The sequence below is a fragment of the Heteronotia binoei genome, chromosome 15 (assembly GCF_032191835.1).
Source record: "Heteronotia binoei isolate CCM8104 ecotype False Entrance Well chromosome 15, APGP_CSIRO_Hbin_v1, whole genome shotgun sequence".
Classification (NCBI taxonomy): Eukaryota; Metazoa; Chordata; class Lepidosauria; order Squamata; family Gekkonidae; genus Heteronotia; species Heteronotia binoei.
In genome coordinates, this window is record NC_083237.1 from 17,720,495 (window position 1) to 17,743,868 (window position 23,374).

General features: G+C 49.7%; 2 protein-coding genes across 2 annotated transcripts; one reads left to right on the forward strand and one right to left on the reverse strand.

Annotated features, from left to right (window-relative positions):
• Positions 1-3,085: 3,085 nt before the first annotated feature.
• SDR39U1 (short chain dehydrogenase/reductase family 39U member 1) lies at positions 3,086-17,729 on the reverse strand. Its single transcript, XM_060256210.1, has 7 exons — positions 17,622-17,729; positions 12,920-13,026; positions 11,156-11,238; positions 9,723-9,844; positions 7,046-7,189; positions 3,975-5,088; positions 3,086-3,705 (listed from the first exon to the last, which is right to left on the reverse strand). The coding sequence occupies exons 1-6, from the start codon at positions 17,635-17,637 to the stop codon at positions 4,673-4,675; spliced, it is 888 nt and encodes a 295-aa protein (XP_060112193.1). The 5' UTR covers positions 17,638-17,729; the 3' UTR covers positions 3,086-3,705; positions 3,975-4,672.
• Positions 17,730-19,934: 2,205 nt separating this feature from the next.
• Positions 19,935-22,944, forward strand: EMC4 (ER membrane protein complex subunit 4). The gene is made up of 5 exons (XM_060255500.1): positions 19,935-20,059; positions 20,164-20,278; positions 20,465-20,618; positions 22,202-22,362; positions 22,644-22,944. The coding sequence occupies exons 1-5, from the start codon at positions 19,974-19,976 to the stop codon at positions 22,677-22,679; spliced, it is 552 nt and encodes a 183-aa protein (XP_060111483.1). The 5' UTR covers positions 19,935-19,973; the 3' UTR covers positions 22,680-22,944.
• Positions 22,945-23,374: the final 430 nt, after the last annotated feature.

The following is a 23,374-nucleotide window of genomic DNA, read 5'->3' on the forward strand; positions in this document are numbered from 1 at the left end:
ATATTAGGCCACCGGCCTCTGATGTAGCCAGTCCTCCAAGAGCTTACAGTAGGTCCTGTACTAAGAGCCCTGTAAGCTCCTGGAGGATTGGCTACATTAGGGGTGTGTGGCCTAATATGCAAAGGAGTTCCTGCTACAAAAAAAGTCCTAGCAACCAGGAGTGGAATTCTAGCAGGCGCTCCTTTGCATATCAGGCCACACACCCCTGATGTAGCCAATCCTCCAAGAGCTTACAAAAAAAGAGCCTTGTAAGCTGGGAGGGGGATCGGTGGGGGGCGGGTGACAAAGCAGGGAAGAGGTGCCCACATTTCTTTCTTTCGAAGGCTCCTGAACTTCTAAGTCCTGCAAGACAGGTAGGAATTCAAGATTTTTTTCATCCCTGCAGGGCAGACACACACCTCCTTATTTTTGTCTGTCTTGCAGCTATTACAGGTTCATGCGCTCTGCTGAGTTGTTCAGGGTGGTGAGAACCAGGGAGGACTGTGAGGCACTCCAGAGGGATCCGTCAAGGCTGGGCGAATGGGTGTCAACATGGCAAAGGAGGTTCAATGTGGGCAAGTGCAAAGTAATAAATACACAGTGGGGCCAAAAATCCTAACTATAAATATACATGGATGGGGTCTGAACTGCAGTAACTGTAGATAACTCCCTTGAAAACGCTGACTCAGTGTCCGACTGCAATAAAAAGGGAAAATGCAATGCTGGGGATTATTAGGAAGGCAACTGAAAACAAATCAGCCAGTATCATAATGCCCCTGTATAAATTGACGGTGTGGCCTCATTTGGAATACTGTGTACAATTCTGGTCACCGCACCTCAAAAAAGATTTCATACCATTGAGAAAAGTGCAGAAAAGGGCAACTAAAACGATTAAGGGAATGGGACGCTGTCTGTATGAAGAAAGGTTAAAGAGGTTAGGGATCTTTAGCTTGGAGAAATGACATGAGAGGTTTACAAGATTATGCATTGGATAGAGAAGATAAAGAAGTACTTTTCTCCCTTTCTCACAGTACAAGAAGTTGTGAGCAGTCAATGATATTGATGAGCAGCAGGTTTAGAACAAATAAAAAGAAATCCTTCAAGAGCAAGTAACACATGGAATTCACTGCCACAGGAGGTGGTGGCAGCTATGAGCATAGGCAGCTTCATGAGCGGATTGGATAAACATATGGGCCATCAGTGCCTATTAGCCACAAAGTATAGATGGAACATTCTGTCTGGGGCAGTGATGCTCTGTTTTCTTGGTGCTTGGGGGGCACCAGCGGATGGTTTCTGGACTTCTGGCCCCACTAGTGGACATCCTGATGATGCCTGGGTTTTGGCCACTGTGTGAAACAGAGAGTTGGACTGGATGGGCCATTGGCCTGATTCAGCACGGCTTCTCTTACATTCTTATACGTTCTTAATAGACAATGGGCATCTTTGGTTGAGAAGGTATTCCGTACTTAACTGGCCAATTGAGAAGCACACTGAACCGTTGCCTTGGGAACCTGAGGTGAAAGGTGGTGATATAAATTCAAAAAAGCAGCCCATTGCAGAATGCAAGTGGGATTCAGATGGTGCCAAACCTAAATCCATTTGGCGTGATTGAAGGAGCAGTGGAGATTTGTAAAGCAGGCACCATTTCCTTGGACTACCTTCAGGCTGCGGGAAAAGAGCATGCAGGCGTTCCAGTTTCACTGAGCTCTTCATCCTTCCGAACAGGAAAGTAGCAACACTTCATGAATTACACATGACTGGATATATTTACAACATGGTTTGTTGGTATTTTGTATTGTTTTTTGGTATTTTACCAGAAATGTCATGTGGTGAAACAAAAGTCCCTGGCTCTTCATGTCAGAACTTTGACATTGGAAGCTGAAATGGGGAGTGAGGAGAGTTCTATGGAGCTCCACGTTCGGAGAGCTTCTGAGACTCTGGTTCATGGGATAGATCTTTGGTGAGGGGGAAATGCCACCAGGCTGCAGCCAACTTAGCTCATGGAACTGGACTTTTGCCCTCCCATGGCAGCCTTTTGAGACCCTGAATTTTTTCCTGGGGGGCGGGAGGGCGGGGAACCAGCATATCCGCATGGAATCAGCACAGGGGACGGAGCAGAAGGGCAGAATCAACAGAAATCACTCCCCTCCCCCCAATTATTTCTTTGCTCCTTAAATAGAGTTAAGTCGAGCGCAGAGACAGAATACCACTGAATGTTGGGTGTAGGGGGAGGATGTCACTTTTGTGTTGTCCTTCTGAGTTCTCAGGAAGCTTCTGGTTTGCTGTTATTTGAAACAAACTGCTGGCCTACGTAGGCTTTCGGTCTTATATGTTGTCCTCTTAAATTTAATTTTGGTATGAGCATACATAAAAGATTTAGAAGCACCTGGCCTGCAAGGTTTATGAGACAGATCTTTGCTGTTGTTCATTCACACAGTCGAGTCCGACTCTTTGCGGCCCCGTGGACAAAGTCACGCCAGGCCCTCCTGTCTTCCACCATCCTCCGACGTCTGCTCAAATTCGTGTTTGTTACATCAGTAACACTGTCCAGCCATTTCATCTTTTGCCGTCCCCTTCTTCTTTTGCCTTCTGTCTTTCCCAGCATCAAGATCTTCTCCAGTGAGTGCTCCCTTCTCATTTGGTGGCCAAAGTATTTGAGCTTCAGCTTCAGCATCTGACCTTCCAGGGAACAGTCTGGGTTGATTTCCCTTACGACTGACTGATTGGATCTTCTTGCAGTCCAAGGGACTCTCAAGAGTCTTCTCCAGGGAGTGCTCCCTTCTCATTGGGTGGCCAAAGTATTTGAGCTTCAGCTGCAGCATCTGACCTTCCAGGGAACAGTCTGGGTTGATTTCCCTTATGACTGACTGATTGGATCTTCTTGCAGTCCAGGGCTCTCAAGAGTCTCCTCCAGCACTACACAGATAGATCTTAGCTGAAGTTTAAGCCAAAGGTACTTTGTGTCGGCACAGACTGAAATGTACAGTATATGGAGGGCACAAAACATTGACAACATTTGCCAAAGCCAGCAATAACCACTGGCACGGGGGCTATAAAGCAAACAGTGCAGAAGACTTTATGGCATAAAACAATTCAAGTCCATAGCTGGGAATGAAATGTTCCTTTATTTTCAAACTAATGAAGAAAAGAAACCGAAAAGACCTATTAGGTAACAAGAAGCAACGGATGGATGGTTGAATGATATTCATTTCATTTTATTTCTCCATGTTTTGCCTTCAAGTGCCCAGAAAACAGGGTGCCTTTTGTCTGTCTGAGATTTGTCTGAAAAAGGCTTCTCTTGAGCGATGAGAGATAACGATCCCTGAAAATTCCATCCAAATCGAACAGACCAAAAAGTTTCAACCAGAAATGTTGTTCTCACACTTAGTGCAAATCAAAAACAAAGGACTTATAACCAATAAATACAACCAAGCAAATGAGGCTTTGGAAACAAAAGAGGGAAACTGTCTGTCCCTATTCACAACTAGCACTACAGTAATGGATACACACATCCTATCTCCATAGCAGATTTCAAGCAGCATATGGCATTTCTAAAAGCTTCTTTGCACCGAGAGGCATCTTTTATTTCCATTTAAGGTCAACTAGTTTGGAACTCCTGCCTGGGCAGCGCTCGTAACAGTGCTTTTCAAACTTAGTTCCAGGGAAAAGGTTCCTTTGAAGCACAGCAAGGTCTCTTTAGTCAGGAGATTATTCAGGGGTGGAATTCTAGCAGGAGCTCCTTTGCATATTAGGCCACACACCCCTGATGTAGCCAATCCTCCGAGAGCTTACAAAAAAGAGCCTTGTAAGCTCCAGGAGGTCTGGCTGCATCAGCGGTGTGTGGCGTAACGTGCAAAGGAGCTCCTGCTAGAATTCCACCCCTGAGATTAGTAATGGCAGACAAGCTTGCCTGAAAGACCACTCGCCTACACCACTACCGCTCTTTCTCCACTTTGTGCCCCCTTGGAAGAACTTTCGCTACGTGGTAGGCAGACAGCACAAACACCACTAGGGGGAGATAGCAGAGTCCATGTTGAGGACACGGAAGGTCTGAATTTCAATTGTCGCCCTCTAGTTAAGTTTTCAAGGATTTGGGCAGGGCTTTTCTCTGCCCTAGACAGAGCTGATCACTGTCAGAATGCTGACCTAGATGGACCGAGGGTGTAACTCGGTATATGGAAGGTTAGAACATTCGTATGACCAGCAAACGGAACCAGGGCTTTTTTTGCAGCAGGAACTCCTCCTTTGCATATTAAGCCACACCCCGCAGATGTAGCCAGTCCTCCAAGAGCTTACAGTAGGCCCTGTACTAAGAGCCCTGTAAACTCTCGGAGGACTGGCTACATCGGGGAGGTGTGGCCTAATATGCAAAGGAGTTCCTGCTACAAAGAAAAAGGCCCCGCAGATAACGCTTCCTGCAAGCCTATTTCTACTGCCGACACATTTGATTCTTCAAAATGAAACTGCCCTGGAGCAAGCTGCTGGGGGGTTCCAGAATGAGAAGGGTTGTTTTTTTCACAAACGGGTCATGAGCGGACCAGCCTTCCTGAACGGTTTAATAAAACACTACGCATATGAAGTATGGTGGTGGAGTCACAGCCACAAAGAAAGGAAACCGCCCTCGATTCTCCCTTCTTTCATAGCCTGCGGAGAAAACGCTATTAAATCTAGGCCCCGCCCCTTTCCCCTTGCATCAGGTTAGGATGTCCCGGAGGGCAGAGGGCAAGTCGGGGAAAGCAAAATGGTAGCCGCTCTCCAGGGTCCGCTTGGGCACCACCCGCTGCCCTTCCAGCAACATGATGCTTCGCTCTGAACCGAAGACGGCGGAGACCACAAAGCCGGGCAGGGGCAACACGGCGGGGCGTCGGAGGGCCGATCCCAGCGCTTGGGTGAAATCCCTGTTGCTGGTGGTCACTGCGGAAGGAGCGACACCGTTCAGGATTCCGCTGACGCCCTCATGCTCCAGGGCATGCGCCACGATGCCAGCCAAATCCATCGCGTGGATCCAGGGGAAAGGCTGATGGCCCGACGCGATGGCTCCCCCAAGGCCGAGGCGAAAGGGCCATAACATCTGGGCGATGGCGCCGCCATCTCGGCCTAACACGACACCTGGGAACAAAATTGGGAGAGGGGGATCAGAAGAAGAAGACTGCAGATTTATGCCCCGCCCTTCTCTTTGAATCAGAGACTCAGAGCTGCTCACAATCTCCTATATCTTCTCCCCCCACAACAGACACCCTGGGAGGTGGGTGGGGCTGAGAGGGCTCTCCCAGCAGGTGCAAGTGGAGGAGTGGGGAATCAAGCCTGGTTCTCCCAGATAAGAGTCCGCACACTTAACCACTATACCAAACTGGCTCAGGAGATCAATGAGGAGCCATGAAAGATGGAAAAATGGATTTTTATTTCTCTCCTCACTAGCTGTTCCAGCTTCCCTCCTCCGCTGCCTCCTCCCGCTAGCTCTAGTTTCTGTCCACTAGGGAAGGAGGGTGGCTCCCCACATTTCTCCCCATCAGGACTGCAGCAACTGACGATACTGTTCTCTCCCCACGCAGATTGTCCTTCACAACCACCATCCTGTGAGGCAGGTTAGGCCGAGAGAGTGTAAATCACACAGCGCATTTGAACCTCAGTCGCCCTGACCTAGGGGAGAAGGAATGTTAAATGGGAGGCTCCCCTTCCTCTCCAGTGAGTCCATCACGGGGATAAGATTTGAACTAGAGCAGGGGTAGCCAACGGTAGCTCTCCAGATGTTTTTTTGCCTACAACTCCCATCAGCCCCAGCCAGCATGGCCAATAGCTGGGGCTGATGGGAGTTGTAGGCAAAAAAAAAAAAACTAGAGGCTTCCTAGATTCTTGCTCAGTCTCTGAACCACTATCCTACATCAGTGTAGGGAACAGGCAGGGGATACGCGACGACAGGTACACTTTAACCCTGACCTGGGTAAGCCAGGCAAGCCCGATTTGGGAAGCTAAGCAGGGTCAATTCTGGCAGACCACCTTGGAATACCAGCAGTCGGGAGGGCAGGGGCGGGCTCTATTCAGCCACCTCTCTGAATATCCTCCAGGCTCCCAGTAGGGGTCAGTCACCAGAGGTCGCCATGATATTCAGGTGCAGACACACACACACACACATAAAATACAAAAAGGAAAAAAATGGGTACACTTTATAACGGCCTGGAAAGTTCCCCAGTAGCTCAGTATTCACCTGCAAATCCATTAAAAAGGTAAAGGTAGTCCCCTTTGCAAGCACCAGTCGTTTCCGACTCTGGGGTGACGTTACTTTCACAACATTTTCATGGCAGATGTTTTACGGGGTGGCTTGCCATTGCCTTCCCCAGTCTTTTACGCTTCCCCCCCCCCCGTAAGCTGGGTACTCATTTGACCGACCTCGGAAGGACGGAAGGCTGAGTCAACCTTGAGCGGCGACCTGAACCCAGCTTCCACTGGGATTGAACTCAGGTCGTGAGCGGAGCTCGGCCTGCAGTACTGCAGCTTTACCACTCTGCACCAAGGGGCTCTTACAAATCCATGAGCAGGGTATATTTACAGAATTTCAGAAAGAATGTACTTATGATGTACAGGGCTCGTTTCGTAGCAGGAGCTCCTTTGCATATTAGGCCACACACCCCTGATGTAGCCAATTCTCCAAGAGCCTACAGGGCTCTTTGTACAGAGCCTTCTGTAAGCTCCTGGAGGATTGGCTACATCAGGGGTGTGACCTAATATGCAAAGCAGCTCCTGCCACAAAATGAGTCCTGATGATGCACATACGGAATTTCAGAACTATGCATGTATGGGACAGGACTGGGGAAGGTGGCCTGTGTTATGGGTTTATCCCAGGTACGACAAAAGAGGCTTGTGGACCAGAGACAGGGAGGTGTCTCACAAACCAAACGGCTTCAGATAAAACCAGAGCAAAGAGGATCCAGACCCCTCTCCCAGGTACGGCCCCCTTTAACTTGGGGCCAGCGCAAGATTCAGTGGACTCGGGGTCATCAGCCAATCAGGAGCCGCTCAGCTGCCTGCTTCCTCTGAAGAGCGTTTCCACCTCCGAGGATGTACTTGCCGGATCTCACCACCGCCTGGCGTGTGGCCTGGCCGGGGACTCGAGCCGCTGCCTCCCAGCGGGTCACCAGGCGAGAGAAGAAGTCGAAGTCCCCGCCGGGACTGTTTTCGGTGTATTTGGTGGTGTGGCTCGGCCGGTAATAGCCTTGGTGGGATAAAGGACACAGGAAGATGGTCAGTGTCTTGCTGTAGTAGAACAGACCTTCCCGTTTGCCCCTGAGGCACAGGTAATTTCTGGAAGACCCACCCGTTCTTTTAAGACTCGAGGGGAACTGTGGCTCAGTGGTAGAGTGCCTGCTTGACATGCAGAAGGTCCCAGGTTCTATCCCTGGTAAAGGTCAAGGTAGTCCGCTGTGCAAGCACCAGTCATTTCCGACTTTGGGGCGACGTTGCAATGTTTTCATGGCAGATTTTTTACGGGGTAGTTTGCCATTGCCTTCCCCAGTTATCTACGCTTTCTCCCCAGCAAGCTGGGTACTCATTTTACCGACCTCGGAAGGATGGAAGGCTGAGTCGGCTACCTGAACGCAGCTTCCGCTGGGATCGAACTCAGGTCATGAGCAGAGAGTTTGGACTGCAGTTTGGCAGCTTTACCACTCTGAGCCACGGGGCTCCTTGATAATCTCCAGTTAAAACATCTAGAAATTAAGTGATGGGACAGACCTCTGCCTGGGATTCTGGAGAGCTGCTGCCAGTCTGAGTAGACAATACTGGCTTTGGCGGACCAAGGATCTAATTCAGCATAAGGCAGTTTCATGTGTATCCCCCCCAACAGAAGGTGTAGAAAATATTGCAAGCCTACGGTCTACCTGATTAGTTTGACTCAGCCTTTCCTCTTGTCTGCTTCTTGCCCTTCATGACCACAACCTCTGTATCCTCCAGAGCTTCCTTCTCCCCTTGCCAACAGAGCAGTTCTCCTTCTCTCACCTGGCCCTTCATGAGGTTTTCTCTAAGCTCCAGGGCTTTTTCATGGGCCTCTGCTTTTCCTTTAAATCCTTCTTATGTCTACTGCATCGAGGGCTCCAGCTCCTGGGCTTTCCTTCTCTCGGCATCCCCAATTGGACAGACTCTCTTCCCATTCGGTGACCCTATCAACAATCCTCTCTTTTCTCTCCAAGGCCCCGTGTTAAGCAAACCCCCATTCAAACAGAGCCCTTTACATTGCCTACGCTATTACGTGAGGGTATCAGTCAACATTTTGATGCTGATACCTTCACCCTGCACAGGTGGAATGTTTGTGAGCATCCCGTGGCATCACAGTGGCTCGGCAATGATTGGGCGGGGGGGGGGGGCTATCAGACAGGCAAGGGATAGGCTGCAGCCAGCATTCCGCCCAGGACATCAGGGTTGTTAATGGTTCCCCCCACCCTCGCTGCATTACATGTTTAAAACTGGTTGTACTCGGGGCAAAAGAGACACTGTGCTTTCATCCAGTGGAATAAAAGATCAGCTCTGTTGGTCCATCTAGACCAGCATCCTGTTTCGCACAGCAGCCAATCAGAGGCCTCCCAAAAGCCTCCAAGGAGAAGGGCAGGGATGCCAAAGCTTCCTTTTTGTTGCTGTTTCTCCAGCGAGTGGGACTCAGAATTCCATTGCCTCTGAACACAGAAGTTCCATTTTGTCATGGAGACTTACAGCCATCCTTGGGCTTGTCTTCCACGGATCTGCCTAATTCTCTTCTAAAGCCATTTAAGTTAGCGACCAACACTAGAGTGAAGAGCCCGGTGGCGCAGAGTGTTAAAGCTGCAGTCCTGCAGTCCAAGCTCTGCTCAGGACCTGAATTCGATCCCCGGCGGAAACTGGGTTTTCACGTAGCCAGCTCAAGGTTGACTCAGCCTTCCATCCTTCCGAGGTTGGTAAAATGAGCACCCAGCTTGCTGGGGGGAAAGCATAGAGGACCGGGGAAGGCAACGGCAAACCGACCCGTAAAAAGTTTGCTGTGAAAACGTTGGGAAAGCAACGTCACCCCAGAGTCGGAAACGACTGGTGCTTGCACGGGGGACCTTTCCTTTTCCAACACCAGAGCCTGTGGAAGTGAGTTCCAAACATTTATTACGTAAGATGATGATGATGATGATGATGATATTGGATTTATATCCCGCCCTCCACTCCAAATCTCAGAGTCTCAGAGCGGCTCACAATCTCCTTTATCTTCCTCCCCCACAACAGACACCCTGTGAGGTGGGTGAGGCTGAGAGGGCTCTCACAGCAGCTGACCTTTAAAGGACAACCTCTGCAAGAGCTATGGCTGACCCAAAGCCATTCCAGCAGCTGCAAGTGGAGGAGTGGGGAATCAAACCTGTACATAAGAGAAGCCATGTTGGATCAGGCCAATGGCCCATCCAGCCCAACACTCTGTGTCACACAGTCGCCAAAAAAACAGGTACCATCAGAAGGTTCCCCAGTGGGGCCAGGACACTAGAAGCCTTCCCACTGTTGCCGCCCCCCCCAGCACCAAGAATAAAGAGCATCACTGCCCAAGACAGAGAGTTCCATCTATACCCTGTGGCTAATAGCCACTGAGTGAAAATGTTTTTCTTGCGGTCCATCAGACCATTCACATGAAACCACAGAAGCACCCACTAAGGTCTAGAAGCTGCATTATACCACAGACACTAGTTCTCTGCCAATAACAACCGATCGGGAGCAAAGCTACACTTCCGCATGGGGTTCAATACCTACGCCGGTGACCAGGACCCAGGAGCGAGGCGGGTGCTCAGCTTCTGCAATGGCTTTTGCCAAAGTCTTTGTGGTCTCAACCCGACTGGCAACCACCTCCTGGCGGAAGGATTCGCTCCACCTGCAACAAGAGAGACCATCACGGTGTCACAACCATTCTCATCCTAAAGCTGGCGTTGGCGGCATACACACTCCCAAGAGCAGCCTGCTAAGCTGTCCTCCCAGTGACAAACACAGAGAAGAACGGTTCCTAGGAAAGGTCTGTTTTGCGTTTTTTGCAGAAATTGGCAGCGCATCACAGCAGTTTGGGAACCCCCTCAAGTTTTGTAGAACAGCCTGAGGTTTTGTGGTTGTGCCCACTCCTCCACAGTGCCAACCAGTGTTCCCTTTGAGCTGAGTTAGTATGAGTTAGCTCACAGTTTCTTTTAGCCTTTGGCTCACACATTTTTGTCTTGCTTCAGGAAAAATGGCCCCAGAGCAAGCTAATTTACGCAGTAGCTCACAACTTGAATGCTAGTCGCTCACGAAGCAGTTTTTGCTCACAAGACTCCACAGCTTAGAGGGAGTATTGGTGCCAACCGTTTCTCTTGGGCACCCACCGTCTGTTGTCAGAATTCCACAAGGGGCCAGTGGCCACGGGTTCAACAAGGCCGCAGATTCCTCCAGTCCTGCCCCACTCATCACAACTAAAGTCCTTTTAGCCTTACACTAGTACAACTCTCTCTCTCTTTTTTTCTTTTTTGAAGAAAAAGAGATTTTTATTTACAAATTTTCAGTTCACAAGGAAGAACACTGTAATCTGTCACCTCAAATAATGCAGCCTTAGTGAGGATATAATTTACAATTTAAAAAAAAAAACCCAAGAAAAAGAAAGAGTAACCCATAAAATAGAGAACGAAGGAGCAGTCATACCTCATTGAAACAATAGTGGGCTGAATGATGAATTTATTTATAACGATCACAGAGCAGCAAACAATTCATAAAAGTCCAATTCATAACTGAAGCCCAATTCTTTGCACTGAAGAGCATCCAGTGAAAAGATATTCTACTGACTGATTCTACTGTAGGAATGTACAGATAACTGTCTCAATATTATATTAAGACATCCAATTAAACAAACTCAACTATTTAGAGCTCACAATTTTTGTATTCAGACCGGAGGAGCGAAAATGAGCCCAGAACATATTACAAAGAACGTATCATGATAAAAAAAACGTTTTTTGGGGGGAGAATATTATGTTTGGAGAGATATTCCACTATTTGGAACCAGAACACCGTAAATTTTTCTTGAGTACGTTCTGTCAGAGGATCAGACAGTAGAGACTCACTAGTACAACTCTTAACACGACAAGAAGAGCAGCTGGAAAGTTATATTCAACGTCTCCCTGCCATGGGGAACTCATCTGGAAGTTACGCTTCTCTGGAGACTTACCTCCGCAGGGGGTTCAGGACGTTTTCCCCAGCTAGGTTGACAGCACCTTCACAGGGGGGGAGCCCCACACGGGAAAGCTCATCCTGGGGACAGAAGGAAGAAGAGACCAGTCATTCAAACGACTCCCGCCTCACAGCTCTCCCACCCAGTCCAAATCCGTCCTTAGTTCTGCCAGAGGTGACACGGTGTAGTCGCAAGAGACCTCCACTAGGGCTGTGGATGAACTTATTCTTTATCCCAACACCTCGCTGAAACAACAGTGGACTGGAAGTGCAAGACTCTGAAGTGGGATAATTTGCTTGATAAAGTGCCTGGGTGCCATCTGGATGAAAGAATTCGTTACAGGCTGTTTCCTACGATTTGGGTTTACGAGTCACAATCAGACTCTTAACCTTTAAAGAGTGCCTGTGTGCGCTCTGTGATTTCTTTTTATGCAGACTGTTTGGATTCATTTTGTGCAGACTGTCTGAGAAAAGAGGCTATGTTAAAAGCGTCTGCGTGCACTCTTGTGTTTTTTATTGTGGTCTGTTTAAAGGCAGAGGCTTTGGAATATTAAACCGCTACAAAGGCGAGGGCAGCAGAACCTCCCTACAAGAGTTTTCAATCTACAGTCCTCCATCTGCCAACATTTCCCATGCATTCCCCCCACCCTCTGCTCTGCTGAACTATTGTCGCTCCAAAGAAATCACTGATTTGGGGGCGGGGTGGGGGGGAGGCCTCAAGAAGCCCTTTGGTGGCACGGCAGGGAAAATATGGGCTGGTGGAAGGAAAATGGGATCAATGCAGGCGTGGTCTTCAAAACTGGACAGCCTCCTGGCCAGACCCCATTCTAAAGTGCTTGGGCTGCACTATTTCAGGAAACACCATAGTCAACCAGGTCTGCAGAGAAGCGTGGCAAGGAGGAGGAGGCCCGGGAAGCGGATGAAGTCCTGCGGATGTCCTTGAATGCACCTCTCCAGCTTGGAAACCAAAGAGTGTTGTAGCCCATACACAAACTGGAAACCAAAGAGGGCAAAAATGTCCATGCAGAAGCAACCACAGACAATGAAAAATGCAATGAATGCCTGACCAAAGTGCCTGTAAAGAGCATTACAGAACTGGGGTGCCACTCTGGAAAAGGCCCTGCCATGGGGAGGAGCAATTAGATGGGGGACCGCCAAGGAACACTCTGCAGAGGAAGGCAATGGCAAACCATCTCTTACCTTGAAAACCTCCTGCTGGGATAGCCACAAGTTGGCTGAGACTTACTAAGCACCTCTTAAGGGCTCAGAACGACGTGACTGATTCCCCACCAGCCTTATGCCGCTCTCATGCTCTTCTCCGTGGGACTTCTGTCAGATTTCACATTATCTGCCCCGGGGCTGCAACTTGCTTCGCCTTTTTGGTGCAGCAAACAGAAACCGGTTTTGTAGAGGATCTTGTTTGCTGCGCGAAAGAGGCAGAGCTAGTTGCAGCCCCGGGGCAGATCGTGTGAAATCCGACAGAAGCCCCAAGGAGAAGAGGGGAGTGAGAGCGGCGTAAGGCTAGTGGGGAATCGGCCTATGATTTCCCCTCTCTCATTCATTCTGTCTCCACAACTCACTAAAGCATGTTGGGCTGAGGGACTGACAGTCCTGTTTTGGCTTGGCAGGGAAGTGAACCTGTTGCCCAGACCTCAAGCTCAACACTCTGATCCTTACGCCTCCACGGTGGCTCTCACGCACAGCAGACACTTCAGAGAACCCCCACCAAGTCCTGGGGTCATGCTTAGACTTTGTCACATACCCAGGTGATACGGTCCTTCCCAGGATGGCGGGAAACGGCGGTCACCTCATGCCCACGGCTCCTGAGTAGCTGTGTTAAAGCTCGGCCCACAAATCCGGTCCCGCCCCCTAATTCAGACATAGAAACGATCTCTTGTTAATACACGTTTTATGTTACAACACAATGCTGTTAACACAATACGGCTCTAGAAATGAGTCCAGGAGCACCTTAAAGACTAACACAATTTGTGGCAGGGGAGAACCTCTTGTTGAGGCTGAAAGAGGAGAGCACAAAAGTAGGCTTGAAACACAACATCAAAAAAACTAAGATCACGGCATCCGGCCCCATCACTCCTTGGCAAATAGAAGGGGAAGACATGGAAGCAGTGACAGACTTCACATTTCTAGGGTCCAAGATCGCTGCAGATGGTGACTGTAGCCATGAAATTAAAAGACGTTTGCTCCTTAGGAGGACAGCTATGGCAAACCTGGGCAGTATAATAAAAAGTAGAGACATCACTCTGCCAACAAAAATCCGTATAGTCAAAATGATGGTATTCCCAGTAGTAATGTATGGCTGTGAGAGCTGGACCATAAGGAAGGCCGAGCGCAGAATAGATGCTTTTGAGCTGTGGTGCTGGAGAAGAATCTTGAGAGTCCCTTGGACTGCAAGAACATCAAATCAGTCAGTCCTAAGGGAAATCAACCCTGACAGTTCCCTGGAAGGTCAGATGCTGAAGCTGAAGCTCAAATACTTTGACCACCAAATGAGAAGGGAGCAGTCCCTGGAGAAGACACTGATGCTGGGAAAGACAGAAGGCAAAAGAAGAAGAGGATGGAAAAAAGATAAGATGGCTGGACAGCGTTACGGATGTAACGGATAAAAGGAGGTACTTCTTCACCCAAAGGGTGATTAACATGTGGAATTTATGTGTGTGTGTGTGTGTATATATATATTTATTTTTGGCCACTGTGTGATACAGAGTGTTGGACTGGATGGGCCATTGGCCTGATCCAACATGGCTTCTCTTATGTTCTTAACAAAAACGAATTTGAGCAGACTTTGGAGGATGGTGGAAGACAGGAGGGCCTGGCATGACTTTGTCCATGGGGTTGCAAAGAGTCGAACTCGACTGCGTGACTGAGCAACAACAACAAAATGAGCTTTTGTGAATTTTCAGAAACACGTTCACAAATGTTCTAAGTCTTTAAAGTGCCACTGAACTCTTCCTCTTTTCTACTGCTACAGACAGTCGAACACAGCTACCTGCCTTGATCTAACACTATAGCTCTGTCCATACACTAAAGGTGCTCTGCAACCTCTGCTGTTGTCCTGTCCTGACAGTGGCTGGTGAGGCACAGCGGTGAAGTGGATTGAATGAGAATTTCCTCCTTGTCACAAACTCACTCTTGGGCTTTCGATGTGGCGCTCTTTTTCACCTCAGCCCACTATGTGTAACAAGGAGATAACACGACTGGCATACTCGAGAGGGCTGCTGGAAGGGTTCTGAGGCAATTTTGTGCAACGTGTTTGAAATTGTGAAGAGTGCTCGATAAAATGCTCTTTTTTGGTTGTGTGTGACGTTTTCTGCTCTTCCTCCAAGGAGCTCAGGCTGCTCAAGGTCATTTCCCCCCTCCTCTCCCATTTTATAAATTCCTGTGAGGTGGATTGAGCTGGCTGACAGCAACTCCCTGAGAGCTCTTCAGCAAAAGACAGGGATCTGAACCCAGGTTTTCCCAGCCCGAGGATGCAAACGTAGCTACCAGTTTCACATTTGCCCTTAGTAAAAGGGCAGAGTGGGAAAGCAGCAGTACTGCAGTCGGAGCCCTCTGCTCATGACCTGAGTTCGATCCCAGCGGAAGCTGGTCCAGGTTGACTCAGCCTTCCATCCTTCCGAGGTTGGTAAAATGAGTCCTCAGCTTGCTGGGGGGGGTGGAGTGTAGATGAGTGGGGAAGGCAATGGCAAACCACCCCATAAAAAGTCTGCCATGAAAGCATTGTGAAAGCAACGTCACCCCAGAGTCGGAAACGACTGGTGCTTGCACAGGGGACTACCTTTTAAAAGGGCTAAGAGAGACTTCAGAGGATGGTGGAAGACAGGAGGGCCTGGCGTGACTTTGTCCATGGGGTCGCAAAGAGTTGGACTCGACTGTGCGACTGAACAACAACAGCAACAAAAGGGCTCATAGTACACCCTGCACCCTGTCCTGAGTTTCTTGGAAGAAAAGCAAGGACGAACATTAAAATATATGTTATATATAAATACATGAAATTTAAATATAATAGGGAATGGAAGCAGAAGGCTGCACTGCAAAATCCACCTATTCTTCTTCCCCTTTCAACTAAAATACCAATCCATAGCTGCTGATAGGGTCCTAGTTTTATACGGCTGTTCGGTGTAGTGGTTAAGTGCGCGGACTCTTAGCTGGAAGAACCGGGTTTGATTCCCCACTCCTCCACTTGCACCTGCTGGAATGGCCTTGGGTCAGCAATAGCTCTTGCAGAGTTGTCCTTCAAAGGGCAGTTTCTGGGAGAGCTCTCTCAGCCTCACCCACCTCACAGGGTGTCTGTGTAGAGGAAGAAGATAAAGGAGACTGTAAGCCACTCTGAGACTCTGATTCAGAGAGAAGGGGGGGATATAAATCTGTGGCGGTCTTCTCCTCCTCCTCATCTGGGAGAACTGGGTTTGATTCCCCACTCCTCCACTTGCAGCTGCTCGCATGGCCTTGGGTCAGCCATAGCTCTGGCAGAGGTTGTCCTTGAAAGGGCAGCTGCTGTGAGAGTCCTCTCAGCCCCACCCACCTCACAGGTGTCTGTTGTGGGGGAGGAAGGTAAAGGAGATTGTGAGCTGTTCTGAGACTCTTGAGTGGAGGGCAGAATATAAATCCAATGTCATCTTCTTCTATGGACAATTATCATGTTTTTAGCCGATTGGCCATCAAAACCTTCATGAATTTATTCATTTGTTAATTGACATGTATATACATTTGTGGCTAGACAAAGTATTTTAATATACTGGAGCTCATGGAAAGTAATTTGCCATTTACATATTCATTTTTAAATATCCCATCTTCCACTTGGATCTAAGGCAGCTTATGAGTCACAATTAAAATATTACAACGTAAAGCCAATAAATCCCCAGAATTTTGTTTAGAAACCCTCCGAATGTATATTTTCTTTCCTATTCTAAAACTTCAAAACACAACGGCCTTAAAATAAGATAAAGTCACAGCACCACCAACTGAAGTCGGCCCTCTCTGATTACATATGCTCATCCCCAAATAAACCAACTACATCATCAACCATACAGTTCCGCTCCCTTTAACCAAGAGAACTAGGTTGGTGTAGTGGTTAGAGACAAATATTGGGACTAGGATCTCACTCTGCCGTGGTAGCTTGCTGGATGATCTCGGCCCAGACATATTCTCTTGGGCTACCTTACCTGGCAAGATTGCTTCTTAATGAAATGCATCTTCCAGTTCTTCAGAGATATGCTGATGTAAAAATATAAGGAGTGGGAATGGTTTGAGGATAACAGTGCATGAAATCTGGTACAGCAGCCACAGCACACTGTGTCATTTATCCAAGATTGTGAATGCTGTTTTGCATTACTGTATTATAGCCGATGGTGATTTTAAGGATGTTGCTTTTTTTCTGTTGACTTTTCTCTTGGTGATTGTTAGTTAGGTTCATTCGCATTTAGCGTATTATCGTTTTACGGCAACATGAACACGGTTCATGGAAAGACACCATGGCCATCAATCAAACACATCCCAACATCATCTTCTTAACTTCATACCCCGGAGAGCACCTGTGCAGTGCAATGATTAGATCCCTGGAATATGACTGGCTGCTTGGAAAGAAAACAGCATTCCCTCTCCAGGGGAGCTGTAAAGAAGATTCCCGTGGCTTAAAATTGGTTTGCCTTCTGCAGCAGTGCTGCTTAGAATTGGATCAGAGTTCAAATCCTCATTCTGTCATCATGGAAGTTGACTGGGTGGCCTGGAGAGTAGCCACTCTCAGCCTCACCTACTTCACATCGTCAAATAAAGAAGGGGGGAGATGTGCAGCATGGAGCTGCCAATCCGCAGGTGGGGGCAAGGGATCCCCCGGTTTGGAGGCCCTCCCCCTGCTTCAGGATTATCAGAAAGCGGGGGGGGGGGGGGGGAGGAAATGTTTGCTGGGCACTCCATTATTCCCTATGGAGACCCATTCCCATAGGGTATAATGGAGAACTGATCTGTGGGTATCTGGGGCTCTGGAGGGGGCCTGTATTTTGAGATAGAGGCACCAAATTTTCAGTAGTATCCAGTGCCTCTCTCCAAAATGCCCTCCAGGTTTCAAAAGGATTGGACCAAGGGGTCCAATTCTATGGGCCCCAAAATAAGGTTCCCCCATCCACTATTTCCAATGGAGGGAAGGCATTTAAAAGATGTGTGGTCCCTTTACTTGTGATGGCCAGAACTCCTTTGGAGTTCAACTATGCTTGTCACAACCTTGCTTCTGGCTCCACCCCCAAAGTCTGCAGATATTTCTTGAACTGGACTTGGCAACCCTAATGCAGCTTCAGCTGCTGCATTAAATAAATGCGCTCAAAGCGGCCCCTCCCTCCCCTGCCCATCAAAGGCCAACCCAAACTGCGGGCCCGCCTGCAACAAACACGAGCCGATGAGGCTTGCAGACTCAACCTTTCCTTGCACGCCTCCTCCTTCCATACACTCACCGATGACCACTCTCATGGCCAAGGCTGTAGACTGCGCAGGCGCAACGAGACCTTACTCCTCCTCTAAGCGCGCTAGGGGAGAGACCATAGAGGCAGAAAAAGTAACGCAGGGACTGTATCATAGAGCCAGGGGGGAAATAGAGTGTCCCCGAGCCTACACTTCCGGCAAACCGCAGAAACCCGCCATTGGCCAAGATTTTCAGGGAGCCGAGTGGGGTCGCTCTAGGCCCTGGGCATCTCTTCTCTACGGCCCTGTCGCCCTGGTGACGGAGGTTGTTTTTTTTAAAGGCGCTTCACCATAGCTTGTCAGGCCCCAGAGCGACACGAAGATGCCTCTTTTCTAAAGGACGAAGCTTGACGGAAAGCCACTCGGACCCCGCAGAGAGCCGCGGCCAAGTGCTTCTTTGCAACATTCACCCGACCCTCAAAGCAAAATAATCCCCCGTCTCGGTGTCACTCTTTCCCTTCCTTCTCTATGGTATTCCTCACGGGGGGGGGGGGGGAAATCGGTGGGTGACGTCACCGGAAGCGGCTGTGAGAGCCACAGCGGAAGTGGGGTTTGGTGCGGCTTCTGCTTGCAGCCGGCTGAGTGGAGGGGGTAAGGACTGGGGAGGGAGGCGAGGGTGGGTTGCAGCGCCGTAATTCTCCCTGCTTGTTGGGCGATGCAGAGTCATGGGGGGGGGGGGGAGGACTGCTCTGGGAGCAAGGTTCAGATCCAGCCCCCTTCACCGATTCTGCTCCCTGCCCCTCTCTCACGGGCGAGCCTCCCTGGCAGGGTTGTTGTGAGGGTAAGATAGAGGGCCGCTACCTGAGAAAGTAAGGAGCCCCGTGGCGCAGAGTGTTAAAGCTGCAGTACTGCGGTCCTAAGCTCTGCTCACGACCTGAGTTCGATCCCCGGCGGAAGCTGGGTTTTCAGATAGCTGGCTCGAGGTTGACTCAGCCTTCCATCCTTCCGAGGTCGGTAAAATGAGTACCCAGCTTGCTGGGGGGAAAGCGTAGATGGCTGGGGAAGGCAATGGCAAACCACCCTGTTAAAAGGCCATGAAAACGTTGTGAAAGGGACGTCGCCGCAGGGTTGGAAAGGACTGGCGCTTGCACCTTTACCTTTATGCCTGTGTTAGGAGCCCCATGCCGCAGAGTGGTAAGCTGCAGTACTGCAGTCCAAGCTCTGCTCACAACCTGAGGTCATTCCCGGTGGAAGCTGGGTTCAGGTAGCCAGCTCAGGTTAACTCAGTCTTCCACCTTTCCGAGATCAGTAAAATGAGTACCCAGCTTGCTGGGGGGAAAGTGTAGATGTCTGGGGAAGGCAATGACAAACCACCCCCTAAAAAGTCTGCTGTGAAAACATTGTGAAAGCAACGTCACCCCAGAGTTGGAAACGACTGGTGCTTGCACAGGGGACTACCTTTACCTTTTTACCTGAGAACATGCATACCCGTGGGAGCAAGTTTCTTTGCAGGATTTTAAGGGCATCTGGCAAGGCAGTGGCGGTGCTTGGGAGCAGTGTTCCCTCTAAGCTGAGGTCGTGTGGGCATAGGGTAGTTTTTTACCCTCCGGCTCACACATTTTTGTCTTAGCTCAGGCAGGAGGGCCCCAGAACAAGCTAATTGATGCCACAACTTTTTGCTCACAAGACTCCACAGCGTAGAGGGAACGTTGCTTGGTAGGATAGCAAATGCTTAAGGGAAGCAGATGGAAGAATAGGGGGCTGAATGGGGAACAGAGAACTCCAGAGGTGTGGGGGGGGGGCGGAATTGTGGCACCCACAGGCTGGGGATAGATGTAGAAGTTTGTGCAAGGGGAGGGTGAATCTGTAAAGGGGCTGGGCGGTTTTCTGAGAAGGAGGGGAAGAACATGGGTTGCTATTAAGAAACACTGTTAATATGCATTGACCTTTGCGATGGAGGTTATACTGATTGGAGAACGTGTACCGCTCGGAGTGTGGGGGAGCGGCTGGAGGGCTGAAGTGCTGCGGGGGACCTCGATTTGAATCCCCTGCTCTGCCAGGGAAGCTGCTGGGTGACCTTGGACCAGTCACACACTCTCAGCCTCATCTCCCTCGCAATTGGTGTGAGGGAAGTGGAGGAGAGGTGTAATGGTTACACAATGGGGACAACAATGCTTTGGGGACAGCAAAGGTGGGTTTAAATGAAATCGACATGGGACAGTGGGAGCTGACAGTCCCACCTAAGCCCTTTGGAGAGGCTGGACACCTTTGAATCGAGGAGTTCTAACTGCTCTCTGGTTTGGAGGGAGGAAGCGTGTGATTTCTCAAAGGGGGGGGGGAAGCACCCTCAGGCCCCTTCTGGCTCATCCTGGATCTGCCTGCCTGCCTCTTTTTTCCAGCAAGAGATGAGCACCCCAGGGGGGGCTGTGACCAACCGCGGACGGCGCTTCAAATGGGCCATTGAGCTGAGCGGCCCAGGCAGTGGCAGTAGGTCAGTACCTGGACTCCCTGTGTCAGCGGACCTTAGACATGGCCGCGTCCCTGGGGTGGATCTGAATTTGGCTCCAGCGCATCTCGCCTCTCTTCTTTCCCCAGGGGCCGGAGCGACCGAGGCGGTGGGCAAGGGGATGCTATGTACCCTGTAGGCTACTCAGACAAACAGGTGCCGGACACGAGCGTGCAAGAAACAGATCGTATCCTAGTGGAAAAGGTACAGCAAGAGTGACAGGGCAGGGCCGGTAGCTGGATTCCTTGGGGGACTCAGAGGGTGAGCAGAAAGAACCATCAGGAGTCTCCTGGTGGTGGTGGTGGGGGGGTGTTCAGGAAAGTGAGGCGTAAACTTGAAGCCGATTGTATCATGGAGTCAGCCCTTTTCTCCTCTCTCCTACCTTTTCAGCGCTGCTGGGACATAGCCCTGGGCCCCTTGAAGCAAATCCCCATGAATTTGTTCATCATGTATATGGCAGGCAACACAATCTCCATCTTCCCCACCATGATGGTCTGCATGATGGCGTGGAGGCCCATCCAAGCTCTCATGTCTGTCTCAGCCAGTAAGTGTATTGCCGCCTAACATCCCAGCAATCAACATCCTTAGCTCCTGCTGTCGTCTCTTCCATCTTCCCTCCGTTTTCTCCCTTATGCTTCTTGACTATGAACATAGCAGAAAACCTTATGCGTACTCTGCTCTGGGTGGTGATGGGGGAACAGTGGAAGGGCGTCTAGTGTCCTGGCCCCACTAGTGGACCTCCTGATGGCAACTGGGTTTTGGTTTTTGTGGGGAGGGTTTGGCCACTGTGACACAGAGTGTTGGACTGCATGGGCCATTGGGCTGATCCAACATGGCTTCTCTTGTGTTCTTATGTTGATAATGTACATAGCTGCAGTTTGTATAGCTCACAAGGCCTCATTCAGACAAAAAAAGCCTGGTAAAATTGTCCCTGGATTGGATCCACCACAGATGAGAGATATGGTTGAGTATTTTCCCATGAAAGAAAAGAGCAGGAATTCAGTGCACTTACAGAACCTCTCACTGTGTATTCCTGATGTCTAGGGCTTTTTTTTTGTAGCAGGAACCCCTTTGCAATATTAGGCCACACACCCATCTGATGTAGCCAATCCTCCAAGAGCTTACAAGGCTCTTTGTACAGGGGCTCCTGTAAACTCCAGGAGGATTGGCTACATCAGGGGCATGTGACCTAATATGCAAAGGAATTCCTGCTACAAAAAAAGCCCTGATGATGTCTGGTTTTATAAAGAGAACATTTGCCTGCATACAGTCCATCGTCCACAGCCTAAAATGGTCCAATCTGGGAACAGCTCCCTCATTTGCTGTTCATGTGAACAAAGGGTGTGTTTTCATGTCCTTGGGTGATCTCTTTGGTTGGGAGATGTTCAAGGGATGTGCCAAGAGCAACTGGCGCTGTATATTCATTTCCACCTGGAGCAGTATTCTTGATCAGGACTCTCAGTGTTGTTCTTGGCCCTTGCAGTTTTGCCACTTGGAACAGCAGATGAAACAAAGGAGAGCCAGCGTGGTGGAAGGCTGAGAGTGTAGGATTACTGGGAGGCTTCAACTTGGCGCTCCGCAGGGCTTCTTCAAAATCAGTCACTCGTTCTCAGGGTAACCTCCTGGGACAAGGCGGGTGTTCCATTCCTCCCCCCCAGTAGTAGTGAGCCTTTGCCCAAGCTTGCGCAGTGTGGATTGGACTGGCGGAGGGGCTGCGGTCAGAGATGCCTCTTTGCAGCTGTGCTTCCTCTGCGCTCCAGACCAGTGTTCCCTCTAAGCTGAGTTAGTGTGAGCTAGCTCGCAGCTTTTTTTAGCTTCAGGCTCACACGTTTTTGTCTTAGCTCAGGAAAAAAATGGCCCCAGAGCAAGCTAATGTTATGCAGTCGCTCACAACTTCAATGCTGGTAGCTCACAAAGTGGAATTTTTGCTCACTAGACTCCACAGCTTAGAGGGAGCATTGCTGCAGGCTGCTGCTCGTGGAAGTGGAGTCCAGTCGCTCTCTACAGGTTTCACGTGTCGCTTGACATCCCCAAGAGGTGTCAAACACGTCTTCAGCTCCGAAGGGGCCAGGGGAGGTGCTTTGCGGCTGCCAACTTGTTCTCTCCTCCCTTTTTTCCCCCCCACAGCCTTCAAACTGCTGGAGAGCTCAAGCCAGAAGTTCCTGCAGGGCCTGGTGTATTTAATCGGCAACCTCCTTGGGTTGGCTTTGGCTGTGTACAAGTGTCAGTCGATGGGGCTGCTGCCAACCCATGCCTCCGACTGGCTGGCTTTCATTGAGCCCCCCGAGGTGAGCGAGAGAAGAGTTTGGGGCTGAGATGTTAGAGAAAGAGGGGGTGGGGGTTTGACAGGCGAGGGGCATACCCACTGAAGCCTGGAGCGGGTGACTAAGGACTAGGCTCACTTGTCCTTTTCCTTTATGGAGAATCGCCGCTAGTAGACAGTTTACCAGAGCACAGGGCCGATCAGGCAAAACTTTCTGAGTCCTTTTGGAGCCTGATTGCAAGGAAATATCGCTTGGTCAAGAGGTCTGCTCAGCTTTGTGGATGACATGCCTTCCTTCTCTTCTAGCGCATGGAATTCACTGGTGGGGGTCTCGTGTTATGACCTTAACCGGTCCTTGAAGCCAGCTGCTGCTGTAGGTGTCTGGGTCACCCCCACCGAATACCGTTCTCCTTTCAACGCACTGATGGGGCCCACCAGCTTTAAGTAGGTCTGGCTCAGTCGGAGGCCAGTTGTGCAGACGGCTGCAACCACAAAAGACTGTATTTTTGCCTCCGAAGAGTGGGGAGTCAGTCCGCCATGTCCTCCCACTTCCCCGCCTGCCATTTTTTGTTGTGCTCAGAATAAAGGATTGGGAAGGGGACTCAAATTCTGCTTCGGTTTTCTTCCTTCGGAAAGGAGTGAGGGACTACCCGATACGGGTGGAAGCCCGACAGGAAAAGGGAAAGGGGCTTTGGGGCCTTTGCGGGGGGTCTTCTAGTGCTCCCTTTTTATTAATGCCAGCAGAAGTTACTCAAAATAAGCACCCCATGGTGAGGTCACAGGGCTCTTTGCACAAATATTTGCACTGCTTGGTTTTTTAAGAGTTCCGCTGTTTTTTTCCCCCCCAAGAGGCGAGGGGCCGTATGACGAAAGAACGAGGTGCGTGTTGAAAGGCGCTGCATACATACAGAAGTTGAAATGGACACATAATTAATGTGTCTGAATCTTCCCTTGTTGTTACAAATAATCCAATTATCAACATTCACAGAGTGCAGCAGTGAGCTTCCTGGGGCAAGCATGTTGTTGCTTTTTTTTAG